The sequence below is a fragment of the Malania oleifera genome, chromosome 10 (assembly GCF_029873635.1).
Source record: "Malania oleifera isolate guangnan ecotype guangnan chromosome 10, ASM2987363v1, whole genome shotgun sequence".
Taxonomy (NCBI): Eukaryota; Viridiplantae; Streptophyta; class Magnoliopsida; order Santalales; family Ximeniaceae; genus Malania; species Malania oleifera.
The window spans coordinates 7349742-7363389 of NC_080426.1; the positions used below are offsets into that span (position 1 = coordinate 7349742).

General features: G+C 36.0%; 1 protein-coding gene across 2 annotated transcripts; it reads left to right on the forward strand.

The window, feature by feature from the left end:
- The first annotated feature begins 1302 nt into the window (after positions 1-1302).
- On the forward strand, positions 1303-13138 carry LOC131165836 (probable methyltransferase PMT11). 2 transcript variants are annotated; one of them, XM_058123942.1, is made up of 9 exons: positions 1303-2287; positions 2663-2812; positions 2907-3177; positions 3495-3605; positions 9069-9228; positions 10721-10978; positions 11075-11197; positions 12012-12089; positions 12484-13138. In XM_058123942.1, exons 1-9 carry the CDS (start codon positions 1595-1597, stop codon positions 12689-12691), a joined length of 2052 nt encoding a protein of 683 aa, XP_057979925.1. In that variant the 5' UTR covers positions 1303-1594; the 3' UTR covers positions 12692-13138. The 2 variants fall into 2 exon arrangements, with proteins under 2 accessions (XP_057979925.1, XP_057979926.1); XM_058123943.1 differs by lacking the exon at positions 12484-13138 and adding an exon at positions 12264-12368 and having other exon boundaries at positions 1380-2287.
- The last annotated feature ends 510 nt before the right edge of the window (positions 13139-13648 follow it).

A 13648-nucleotide genomic window follows, 5' to 3' on the forward strand; every position in this document is an offset into this window, starting at 1 on the left:
ATTTTCTTTTAATCCCGGGTCCCACTAAATTCCTCTCTCTATTTGATTTCATTAATTTTAAAAAAATATTTCAAAAATATTTTCTCTTTTTTATAGACAAAATTTAAAAATTCAAATATTAATGAATTTCACTAAATATTTTTTTTGAAAAATAAGTCAAATTCAACAACTTTCCATCACTTTCTTTTTTAATAATTTTATATTATAAAGTTAATTCAAATTACACATCTACTAAAAGTGTAGAATTAATTTTAATTATTCTACGTGTTTCAAAATAATATTTAGTTTTATACTAAAATGATATATTATTACAATTTTGTATTTTCCAAAATTCCCATTGACCTAGAAAGTTAGGTTAATACACTTTTCTCGTAATTTAATTGACAATTAATCTCACTAAAAACATACAAAAAAATTATATTTGAATTTTTTTTTGTACTATACATGTTTAAAGATACTATTTAATGAAATTATCTGTTTTAAATATATTTTTCTTATACAGTTTTACTAAAAGTAAGATTGTATTTACATTCAAACTTTATGCTATAAATATATGTTATTGCAATTTTGTATTGTTAACATTGGTTTTAATATTTAGATTGATTTTTTAACTTATTTAATATGTATTTTTTTTTCTTTTAAATTATCCCGCCTCAAAGAATTTTGTATTGTTAACCTTTACCTTAATATTTAGATTTATTTTTTAATTTATTTCTTATATATTTTATTTTTTCTTTTTTATTCCTGCAAAGTGCGAGTAGTCTCTCTAGTATTATTTAATATTACAAACAATTTTAAGTAGATACAAATATTGTCATGTTATATGTGTAATTTTTAATTTTTTTGAAGTATTCAAAATATTTTTGAATATTTAATTATAAGGAGATGAAGGATGAAAATTTCCCCTTTTTTTTTATAAAAAATATCTACGATTAGTTATGCAAACCCAAGATAATTTTTCAGTATTTTTTAAAATAAAAACTCTAAATGCCCACTAAATTGTATAAGTTTTCAAATAATAATAAACAAATTAAAATAAGAACAAAGATATAAATTATATTTTACAATATCTTTGATTTTAAATAAACCACATTCTTTATTTTCCCATAAAAAAATTTCTAAAATATCTATACTATATTTTAAAAATAAAAAACTAATAAATTAATTTTAAATTATTAAAATATCTCTACACACTAATACACGCCCAAGACTAATTTTAAATTAAAATAAAATTTTAATAATTCATTAACTAATTAATCAATTAATGTTTATTAAAAACAAGCAACCCATCCCAATTCCCACGGCTGTCTTAATTCTAAAATTTAAAATCGTGGACCCATAGTTATGAAACACTGCATGAAGCGGTGAACTATGAGGAGCCGGATCCCAATGCGGTCTATCCGGGTCCCCGCCCAACTTTCCACGTGCCTTGCGATCGATCAAGGTTGAATACTTGAATCCAATGCCATTCATGTAATGTAAATCCGGAGTTCCGCAGCTCTGCGCCTGCAGAGCTCTTGCGTGATCGAGGAGAAGAGGTGGTCGACGCCGCGAGATCTGATAGGCGAGAGAGTGTGCTCGTTGAAGTTCAGCTATGAATGCTCTCAGCAATGGCGGAGAATTTGCAAGAGCTTCGTTATTTCTCAAAATCTCCGCACTCCTCTTCACAGCATTCGCCTTCTTCTACCTCGGAAGGCACTGGTACGATGGGTACCAACAGCTCATATTCTTCACCAACAAACAGACCCCTTTCCTCTCCCCTAAAACCCCCAGCGTTGCCGTTTCTCCAAACAATCACAAGACATTCGACCTCTTGTCTCTCACTGTCAACAATCAAACCCAGGCAGTCTCCGACCAAACCCTACCTTCGAATCCTCCGTCTAGGGTCAGTTCGCCGCCGCCTCCGCCGCCAGCAATTCTCGCTCCTCCTCCGGTGCAGCGGTTTGGAGTCGTGGACGAGAACGGGGTGATGAAAGATGAGTTTGAGATCGGGGAGTTTGACCCGGAGTATGTGGAGAATTGGAACGTGACGGAGACACAAGTTGAGGATGGAATTGGACGTGGGAGGTCCAGGGTTAGGGTTAAGAAGTATGCGCTGTGTTCGCTGCGCATGAAAGAGTATATTCCCTGCATGGATAACTTGGAGGCTATTCGGAAACTGAAGTCTACGGCGAGAGGGGAGAAGTTTGAACGACATTGTCCGGAAAAAGGTCAGGGCCTGAATTGCTTGGTTCCGCCACCCAAGGGTTACAAGGTCCCGATCCCGTGGCCGAAAAGCAGGGATGAGGTGTGTCCTTAAAAAAAAGTTAATGTTTCCTAAATTTGTTTACTTCTGTGCTATGATTTTTGTGAATTATAACGTATAATGTTGTCAACCATGTGAAATGTGTTTGAGGTTTGCGGCTTTTGCAAATTCATTTCGACAATCATATTCTGGAAAATTTAGGAATAGCTTGCTTCGCAGTTTTAGATTAATTTAATGGTCACTTGAAGCAGTAAGTGCACAGTTTTTTACCACTTGAGTACAGTTTAATCCCTAGAAGAAGCTGGTCGAAGGGCATGGTACTTGAATATATATACTTTTTAGGAGAATCATTTAACAAGAAGTTTGCTCTTTAGTAAAGCCCAAGTTAAGTGGCTAAAAGTTGTTGTGCTATTACAGGTGTGGTTCAACAATGTTCCCCATACACGTCTTGTTGAAGATAAAGGGGGTCAAAACTGGATAGCCAAAGTGAAGGATAAGTTCAAGTTTCCAGGAGGCGGCACACAGTTTATACATGGTGCAGATCAATACTTAAATCAGATTGAACAGGTAATTCTGTTATTGAATTTAGCTCTTGGACTGACAGCATAAAAAATCAGGGTCTGTATCTTATGTTGATTCTTTATTACATTTGTAAATGTAGATGGTCCCTGATATTACATTAGGTACCCATACCCGAGTTGTCTTGGATGTTGGATGTGGAGTGGCAAGCTTTGGTGCCTACTTATTCTCGCGTAATGTTACTACCTTGTCTATTGCTCCCAAAGATGTTCATGAGAACCAGATACAATTTGCTCTTGAGCGAGGTGTTCCTGCAATGGTGGCAGCTTTTGTAACACGCAGATTGTTGTATCCTAGCCAAGCCTTTGAGTTGATACATTGTTCAAGATGTAGAATCAACTGGACTCGTGATGGTATGCCTTTCCTATCTGATACACCTTTCCTCTAATTTATTGGTAAAAAGACCGAATACATTTGTAGTAGACTTTGTTTTCTCCTTCAAAGTTTGTCTGTTTGCCATTCTGCAGTTCTCTTATCAAGTATGTTGAGACAAGCCACACTCAAAATCCCATGGCTCATTTTTTCAAAGGAAAAAACACTATCAATGAAAATACATTGGATATATTGTTACTGAGCACCAGTCAAGCTAGAATATTTTCTTCAAACTTAAGACTCTCTTTGGGGTATATTTTATGATGGGCTCTTTTACTTTCATTTCATTGTGATGAAGATGGAATTTTGCTACTTGAGGTCAATAGGATGCTGCGAGGAGGAGGATACTTCGCTTGGGCAGCGCAGCCAGTTTATAAGCATGAAGAGAACCTAGAAGAACAGTGGAAAGGTAATGCTTCCAATATTTTTCTTCTCCATTATCCACCATCAAGGCTTCAACGATGAAATAATTTTAGTTTTGGTAAAATGGTTTACATTTGCTTATTAAGAAACTGCAAAACTGTTAAACTTGTTTTAATTTCTACAATTTTTGTTTGTGGTCATTAAACTTAGAGCTACTGTAAATTAGCTACTATCCACCAAAAAATTTTGTCAATTTAATCATGTTTCCAATTTCCAAGAAAAATTGAATTATCTAAAGTCTAAACTTGGATTTCAAAACCAATGAAAAGCAGTTCGGCTTGTAGGATGGGTTAAAAATGATGAGAGAAGTCAAATAACCAATGATCACCTAAAGATGATTGGAGCTAATTATCTAAACAATGTAGAATTGAGAGAGAGAGAGAGAAAATAATCAATGATCTCCTGAAGTTGATTGGAGCTAATTATCTAAGCAGTATGGAATCGAGAGGGAGAGCTTATTGTCATTGTTTTGGCGAGAGATGCCCACTTATATGAAACATGCACGATGCCTTATTCCTATAAAAGACACGTGATGTTGCATGCATTGGCATGTATTGCATAGAATCCTTTGGTGCATCGTTCTTGTAGTTGTAGGATTAGACACATTTATTAGTGCAACATTAAGTTCAAATTGAGGCATGCAAATGCATCATTCACTTGAAGCAACCATGTTAAAATGTGACCATAAGATGGCATATATGCATACACAAGTTTACTATGAGCAGTGCATTTAAGATCTAGGATATTACACTATTGGAATTTACTTCTCTACATTCATAACTAATCAATCAAACAAGTGCGTGTACATTTCTTGCATCTCATCTTCGCTTTCTGATCACTTCCTCAATATTGTGGTGCTGAACTACTTTTGCTAATGACCTTGGTTCTTACTTGAATTGCTTCATGCGTCCACATATGTCAAGTCTTCTTAAATTTCAATTAGCTCATGTTCTATTACATGGGAAGGATCAAGATGCTTCCTTAGCATGGAAACATAAATCATATACACCTAACATTGAAGTTGGTAAAGTCACTTGGTAAGCCAGATTATGCACTCTTCCAAATTTCAGAAGATTTGATGGATTGTGGCACAATTTCTCTTTTTTGCCAGGCCTTATGATTAGCATCATGGATTTGTAGCCATGAGAGAAGGTAGGAGGGATTGGAGGGCGGGGCGGGGGAAGAAGGAAGAGAAAGGAAGGAGATACAAGGGGGGAACACCACACGTTAGCTTCTTAATTCAAATTAATCAATAACCTAAATCTTACATGGCTTTCATATGCTATTTATAAGAAAGCCTAAAACACAATGAATTACACATATACCTATAAAGATACATTAAATTGGTCTCAAATATTTTAAATTCTGCCCATTTCACTGATACACAGGCCGTACCATCGAATAGTGTCATACTTTGCGTGATGTCATATATGACATGAAAGATGAAAAGTGTATCAATTGGAACAAAGTTAAGGCATACTTGAAAGTCGCCAATTTCACTGAAGCTACTAATATGGGGATCTATACTAATCCAATCCACAACATCAAGGGGAACAAGTCACTACTCAGAAACTTACACCAGTACTAACTAATCTAGGACCTTTTGCCAGCATAACACTATCCAAGCTCACACTGCCTCTCGAAGAGAGATGCCTGTGAAATGATGTTTCCCCAATAACCAAATACTTTTGTTTGTAAATACTACATATTTAATTCCATCCATAAATTGGTGACCTTGGCATCAATGATGAGGGTAATATGGGGATCCATACTAATCCAATGCCACAACATCAAGGGGAACAAGTCATTACTCAGAGAGCATCAATGATATTGATAATGGTGATAGAAGGGACCATTGTTTAACCTTTCCAAGGAGATACTTGGGACGTCCCATCATACTGCTTGATGATAGAAGATGAAGATGGAAAGCCCTAGTATTATGATATCAAGTGGCGTATTCAGCATTGTGAGTATCCTCTTGGTATCTTTAAAGTTGACGAGAGCATTTGCAGATTGGTAATGGGTTTCTTTCTCAATGGAGAAAGATTTTGCAAAACAAACGAAGTGAAACTTCTATGCTATTGAGATATGTAGGATGCCGAAGGGGCAAAAAGTATCATGGAAGAAATGCATGAAGATGCACCAAGCCTCCAAATACACATAATACCATATTAATTAAACTAAACACACATAATAAACTAATTTATTAAACACAACAGCCCTTGTCCAATTCTTCTCCATTAATCTCCAACAAGGGTCAACCCATGGTTTGGCTTCTTGTTCTACATTAGACCTCCCACAGTCAGAAAAATTCGGCTGGGGCTTGAATGATGCAAGGAACCACATTCCTTCGGCAGTAGCATAGACTTGAATTGAAAATTGACATTAAGGAATACACTGGGAATGAAAAACTCAACATTAGGAATGTTTGAAAGACTTTGTGTGTTGTTAAACCCATGCATTCCCCTGTTCGTAGTGTCTTCAAGTTGAGCAACTTTGACATGATCAGTAATCTCTGGTTCTCTGTCCTGGTTGATTGGTGGAGCAGGCTTCAAAATGATCTTCTTACCATTATAGTGGAAGATGTATGTTTTCTCATGTCCTTGAGTCACACCCAAACCATTGAACCAAGGAGAACAAAGGAGTAAATGGCCAATATTCATGGGTATGATATTATGCCAAAGATTGTGAAAATAGTCACCCATTTGGATAGAAACCTAAACCTTTCACAAACATGTAAAGCAGTATTATCAATCCAAGATATGTCATAAGACTTTGAGTGGGGTTCAAGATTAAGTTGCATACTAGTGACTCCATTTCTAGAAACCACATTCAGAGAACGTCTTCCATCAGTGATTTATTTGTATTTATTGCAACTATATATCACCAAAATTCCTTGAGAAAATTTGCCCACAAGCCTGACTCCTAACTTCTCAAGAACCACCTGCAATTCACATGCAGTCACATAGAAAACTAAAAAATGCAGCAATGTGAACTGACTTTCATTGCTGGCAGTGACCAATCCAGCTCCAAAGTGCTGATGGTACACTAATACTTCAAAGTCTTTCATATCAAAATATCTCACTTGTTCACAAAATATTACGCCGCATATGAAAATGTAATGGAAAAATCAAAATATTAGTTCGTGATGGTTTTTTCTCTTTTGTTCTTTAGTCTGTAGGTTGTTCCCTTGTGTTTTTTATCTAGATTTTCCAGACTTTGTTAAGGAGAAGTCTTATTCTCCTAGTTGTATATTCTTATTCTATTAATGAATTCTTCTTGTATTGTCAAAAATAAAATATAAACAAAAATTCTAATGCCTTTCAATGATGCCTTGGGCCAAGCTCACCGACCATAGAACTTTTTGGATTTAGCCAAAAATGCTTTAGTCAAGTTGCATGGTAGTAGGTTTACCCAATCTCTAAAGCCACACAAACCTTCCTTTAACAATCAATGTGGGACAGTGAAGCAATATCAGCATAAATTTTCTGCACTTGCTTGATTTGCCTCATTCGGAGGATAGAGAAGCTTTAAAGGTGAAGAAATTTTTGGAAAAGTTGAAGCTAGAGTTGGAAGATGACCAATAATATTGGGGTCAATCTGGTGTTGCTCAATTTACCAACTTGGCAAGGGAAAAGAATCAACAAGAAGCCTAGAACTTTTGTATCAAACTAACAGGTGCATGGTGATAAATCATTTCCAAATCGATTGATGGTCAGGTTGATTTGTAGTTTTTGTAGGAAGAATCATCATATTGAAGCTTGTTCGAAGAAGGCTGATGAGTGCATGAGATGTGGTTCAGAAAATGACATAATACAAGATTGTCCTCAAATGAAACCCCTACAACTACAAAATGTTAAAAGCCAAGAGGTAAGAAAACCATATGGGAAGTGGGATGTTACCTAGAACGTGGAACATTAGTGGTATACTTACATAGATATATTTGTGGAAAATATGTTATGACACTTGTATATTTTGGGGAGGATGTTGAAGTGTTTTAAAATCTAGAAGAGATTTTCTTTTTGTTAAACAGATAAATACTGAATTTGGATGGAATTCTAATGTGATAATTCTCCACTTTAACTAATAAAAAGAATGTCTTATGTGACAAAGTCTGATGTAAAACTTAGAATCATCAGATTTAGTGTTCTAAAATGAAAATGTATCACATTTGGGAACATTTGTACCAATAAGTGGTTTGCTAGGGTGGTGTTACAGCATTTTTTGGTAACTCTGGCGCAGACCAAAAATTCAGGGGCAAAATATTTGATTTGGATCAACAGGTTGCCCAAGGTTCTAATGTTGTTTTTCAAGGTATTTTGTATCTTTGACAACATACGACACTGGTTCTGATTGATCTTTTTGTTAACCTCATTCTAATGTTGCATAGTAATACCCGATAGATTGCCATACTTGCTAATGGTGAGTTCACTGATGGGAGAAACCAAAATCACTGATATGATATTTGTTTTGATGTTGTTCTGGGTGAGGCTTATATGCTGAATTTAATCATAATACCTATACCAGATGTGTTATTAAGACCACCTCCACTCTCCAAAACATATTATCAAACAGCTCTATTAGAGTTAAAAGAATTGAAAATACAACTATTAGACTTATTGGATAAATAGTTTATTCGGCCTAGTACATCACATGGGGAGCACAAGAAGAATTTTCTTGAGCTTGTGCATAGGCTATCGCCAATTAAACCAGGTGATCATCAAATAATTTTCTTTTACCACTCATTGATAATTTGATAGATCAATTGCAAGGAATTGCAGTGTTTTCTAATATTGAGTTGAGGCCTAGCAGTCAAAAGTCAAAAGAAGACATACCCAGCTATAAGTTTCTTGTAATGCCCTTCAGAGTTGGCAATGCATCTGTGGTTTTCATGGAGTTTATGAATCGTATATTCAAACCTTATTTGGATGATTTTGCTTGTATTTATTGTTGATATCAAGAATGGGGAAGATCAGGAGCTACATCTTTGACCTGTGTTACAGCTATGTAGGGAGAAAAAGTTGTATGCTAAATTTAGTAAATGTGAATTTTGCTTTATAGTGTTGTTTTTCTAGGATGCAAGGTACCTTTTGCCGGGTTGCAGTGGTGTGTTATGTTTAAAGATCCAAAATAACTCGCAATAAAGCTCTAGTTTTTTGTCAGACATTATACATGCTCTTGTTTCAGTCTCAAAATGGGTGTCGGGCATCAAGTTTATTTCTGTTTCAGTCTCAAGAAAGACGGCTGCTAAAGCATTAGCTATCATTAATTTGTTAGCATGACCAGGGTCAGCCCACAGGCTTAACTAATTGAACCAACAATGACCTGTTGGTTGTCCAAGTGCATTTTGCCATGCCTTCTATGACTGCTGGATCTTAAATTACAGCACATAATTATGCTTTTTCTCCTTTTTTTTATCTTTTTTTTTTTTTTCAAAAAAAAAAATCAGAGATGGTTAACCTTACCTCTCGTCTTTGCTGGGAGCTTGTCAAGAAGGAGGGATATATTGCAATATGGCAGAAGCCCTTTAACAACAGCTGCTATTTAAGCCGTGAGGCAGGCACCAAACCTCCTCTTTGTGATCCAGATGATGATCCAGACAATGTTTGGTATGTGCAAGACTCTGCAAACCTCTCCATTTGTGTGTGTGTGTGTGGTTACAAAAGTTCATTAAGCTTTCAAAAGTCAGACACTTGCAACATAAAATATGGTGGAAATTGGGTTTTTTTTTTTCATGGAAATTTTATATTTAGATGGATTTTTATAGCCTTTTCTTGTTTCCTTTTTGCCTTCAAATGCTGAAGAGTAGTTATGTGGTCAAGCAAGCAAAAACTCCTAGACAAATCTATAGAAGAAAATACTAAAGAAATTTTTTTTTGACCACTAAGCAATTATATTTATTTGAGTGCCCCAGAACCTTATGAAACCCAAATGCTGGAAATTATGGTTAAGCAAGTGATGACTATAAAACAAATTAAACAAGGAATACTTGATCATTTTTTTAGACATTAAGCATTTTATTTGAGTGCACAATAGCCCAATGAAACTCCAAATTCGAAGGCATTGGGGAAGAGAAGTCTTTTCTGTATCATTTTATTCCTACTTGTGTTAATTTAAATGTAGTTGCAACTTGCCAGTGTACTTCATCCTAATTCTGAGAGATTTCTTCTTTAAATCTTTTTTTTTTTTTTTATGATGCGGGAACTTCAGCCACGAGTCTCATTGGACCCCACAGTGCGGTACCAAACCCATGGGATGCTGACCAGCCCCACAGCCAGCAATCCAGGTAAATCATGAGTCTGATCTCAGGGGCAGCGGACTCGAACCCTCGACCATCTGGCAGACCAAGCCCAAGCCTTACCAACTGAGCAACCCTAAGGGGGCACCCATTTAAATCTTTTATGTGCTTGAAGCACCCAGTTTTCCTTTTATCCCTAGATCCAGCTTTATTATTGTTTTGTTTTTGTTTTTGTGCTTGCCCTTCTCTCCCCTCCCCCTGGGTCTCTCCCCCGCCCACATGGTCTACCTTGCTTTGGTGCTTGATCTCATGGTTGCAGAATTATCAGTGTCATAAAATGTGCATATTGTGATCAAATTTTAGGTCTATGCGACATCAATTAAGGTTACCATATCATCTAGCTATAATCTATTAAAAAACATGGTAATTTTCACCTGAGATGCATTGGCAAGAAATTCTCTCAAAGATGTGTTGAAATGTTACGGGAGCTACAAGAAAATCAAATACCTTTCAGGAGTATCAATACTGTTAATGAATTGTAATGCATGAATGTGATGTATGGAGTGATTGGAATCTGCGGTTCCTAATGGAATGGAAACAAAGCTACTCTCCCAGGCACTGCTACTAAATCCCTCTCCCGACTCCCTGAAAGTCAACCTGGTGCTCATTGTTGCACTTGGAACCATTGCACCAGGTGGTGCTAAAGCATGGGTGTTTTATGGAGAATTTCTAAGGATAAATGCTGTCCATTATGAGTTCCTATGATAATTTAAAATTAATGTGACTTGTAATGACTTATGAGTGTTTCTATGGTTCCTCAATTTACAGGATTAATGATTATGCTATTTGCACAATTATTTTAGGTATGTTGATCTGAAGGCATGCATCTCTCGACTACCTGATAATGGGTATGGAGCAAATGTTACCACGTGGCCAGCACGCCTGCAAAATCCACCCGCTAGGCTTCAGAGCATCCAAATGGATGCCTACATTTCTAGAAAAGAGCTCTTCAAGGCAGAATCAAAATACTGGAATGAGATTATTGCCAGTTATGTTCGTTCTCTACATTGGAAGAAGATCAAAATGAGAAATGTGATGGACATGAGAGCTGGTTTTGGAGGGTATCAGATATATGCATATCTTGCTCATGTTGTTCCATTTTATTATTTTATTTTGAATTTTATCAGTTTTTAATGGCCAATTTCATGGTTTTGCAGGTTTGCAGCCGCATTAATCCATCATGGAATTGATTGTTGGGTTATGAATGTTGTCCCAGTCAGTGGACCCAACACCTTACCTGTTATTTATGACCGTGGACTCATAGGAGTTGTGCATGACTGGTATTTTCAAAACTGTTGTCTTTTAGTCATCTGTATTGTTCATTGGATTAACATTTTGTTACTTACATTGGTCCCACTTGGATACATCTTTTATGAGAATCTTATATAGGAGAAATGTTAGGATATATATATATATATATATTTGATTAAGATTTGAAGGAGTCAATATTTGTTTATCTTTAAATATTTCTACTTATCTTCTTTGTTGACCTTTACAACAGTCAGCATGACTTCCATATCACTTCTTAAGATGCAATTATTTTCTTGTGAGATTATTTTGATGTCTTAGTGATGTAGGACAATAAGCTGGACCATGGGCAAACCCTTGTTGGAGACTCATTCAAAAGAATCGGGTCAAGGATTATTGCGCTTAGTTAATAGTTTGTTATGTGTTTAGTTTAATTAGTATAGCATTATGTGTACTTGGGGGCTTGTTTGGAACATCTGTGTAATCTAGGGGTTTGTTTGTAGTTTCATGTTGTTTTAGTAGGTTGTTGAATTTGAATTTTCTCGTTGTATCTCCTCTCCTCTCGCCCCCTTCTCTTCAATTTCAACTTTCTCCCATGACTGCAGATCCTCGATGCTGCCCCTGCATCACTTAGCTATTCACAATAGAAGCTATGTTTCTAAATTGTATTGCCTGTGTACAGATATATAGGTACATTCATGTGTTTGTGCGCGCATACGTTTGTGTATTATGGCCTTCATATTAAATGTTGCATTAAAACATTTTAGAAGTGGATTATTAGTCAGTCTCTTCTGGTTCTTGAGCTGAATTTTTATTAGTGGTCTAACAGTAAAAATTCTTTTCCAGGTGTGAACCATTTGACACCTACCCCAGGACCTACGATCTATTGCATGCATCTGGCCTCTTCTCTATTGAGCAAAGAAGGTAAGTTTTTTTCACATCCATCTTTTTGCTTGTTAAGTTTTATGTCCTTGTTTCGCTTGCCTATGCTACACTCTTTATGGGGGGGGTAGCAGGTCGTGGGGAGGGCCACAAGCACCCCCTAGTATAATATTAGGTCCTTGGTTTGAATCTCATTGGGAGCAAATAACTTCTTAGGGAATGGGACCATCCCAAAACCTAAGCATCATGATGGATTGGTACATTTTGGTGTCTGATGGATTCACCGGCACCTCTGCCTTATAAAAAAAAAAATTGTCATGATATGGGCAGGGCTTGTTCTGGATGAGGTATTGTTTGTTTAGTTTTTTTTTTTTCTTGTTAATAGCTTTTCATCTGTTTTGTTATTTGATTTGATTTGATTTATTTATCTTTACAGATGCAATGTATCTAGCATCCTGCTTGAGATGGATAGAATGCTGAGACCTGGCGGGCGTGCGTACATCCGTGATTCCCTCGCCATCATGGATGAACTTCAAGAGATTTCCAAGGCCATGGGTTGGCATACAGCTCTGCGAGAAACGGCAGAGGGCCCTCACGCAAGTTACAGGGTAATAACATGTGATAAACGACTCTTGCGTGCTTGAAGCAATAATGTCTTTGTAGGAAGACTTGTTTTTCCCCCCTCGACAATGTTTTAACTGTGAAGGGAACATAGAGGACAGGGACAAGTGATCTCAAGCCAAAGCTCGTCGTACAGATCCTTCATTTACTTTATTTTATATTTTTGTTTCTTTATTTTTTGGGTGGAGAGAGAAGAGGGAGAGAGAATTGATTAATTTGTGTAGTGCAGCGTAGTGTATGTCAGCGGCAAAAAACAATTAGACATCAAACGCTGATTGGTTCGTAATACAGAGGGCCACTTGGTACTTGGTACAAGATGCGGAGCAATGGAGAGGGATTCAACTCAAATTTGGCAGTTTTTTCTTTCTTGTATTTTATACGTGTACGTGACATTATAAAAGATGTCAAGTCTTTCAGTCATTAACTTCTTAACATCCGTTGTCAATTAATTCACTTACCATCGGCAGTTATTATTTGTGAATTTATTATTATTATTATTATCTGCTTTAGGATCTGATCTGCTCAAGAACTAGTAACAAGACAAGTTATTACACCCCTCATAAAATGTGTATATTGAGCTCCCATCTCTGAAATTGTAATTTTACTTTTTGAAAAGTGTAAAGTTAAATATCATTATGCAGAATTCAAGCATTAACCAATCCAATAAAACGTCAGAGCGCAACTACAACTTTTACCCCAAAAAATGGACTTTGTTTTCCAAAATTTGTTAACATTACAGTAGTCATATGTAAACAGTTATGATCCAATAATGCTTCATATTACAAAATCAGCTCATGTTTGAAGAAAAATTCATGTCTTTTTATCAAATCTCAAAATAGGTATGCATCTTTTACCCTAAAAATTACTGTTCTTTTAATAATTAATAACAGCTCCACGCTCGGCATACAGGCAATGGAGCATTAATATATTAATTTTATCGGATTTTTTTAAATCCATGATGATGAAGAGTCTAATGGGTC

Bases quoted from the DNA above. Each gene is read 5' to 3' on its own strand.
- LOC131165836 (XM_058123942.1), top strand. From the start codon at position 1,595: ATGAATGCTCTCAGCAATGGCGGAGAATTTGCAAGAGCTTCGTTATTT. The intron at 3,178-3,494 runs GTATGCCTTTCC...ATTGTGATGAAG, and splicing joins AATCAACTGGACTCGTGATG to ATGGAATTTTGCTACTTGAG. The intron at 3,606-9,068 runs GTAATGCTTCCA...AAAAAAAATCAG, and splicing joins CCTAGAAGAACAGTGGAAAG to AGATGGTTAACCTTACCTCT.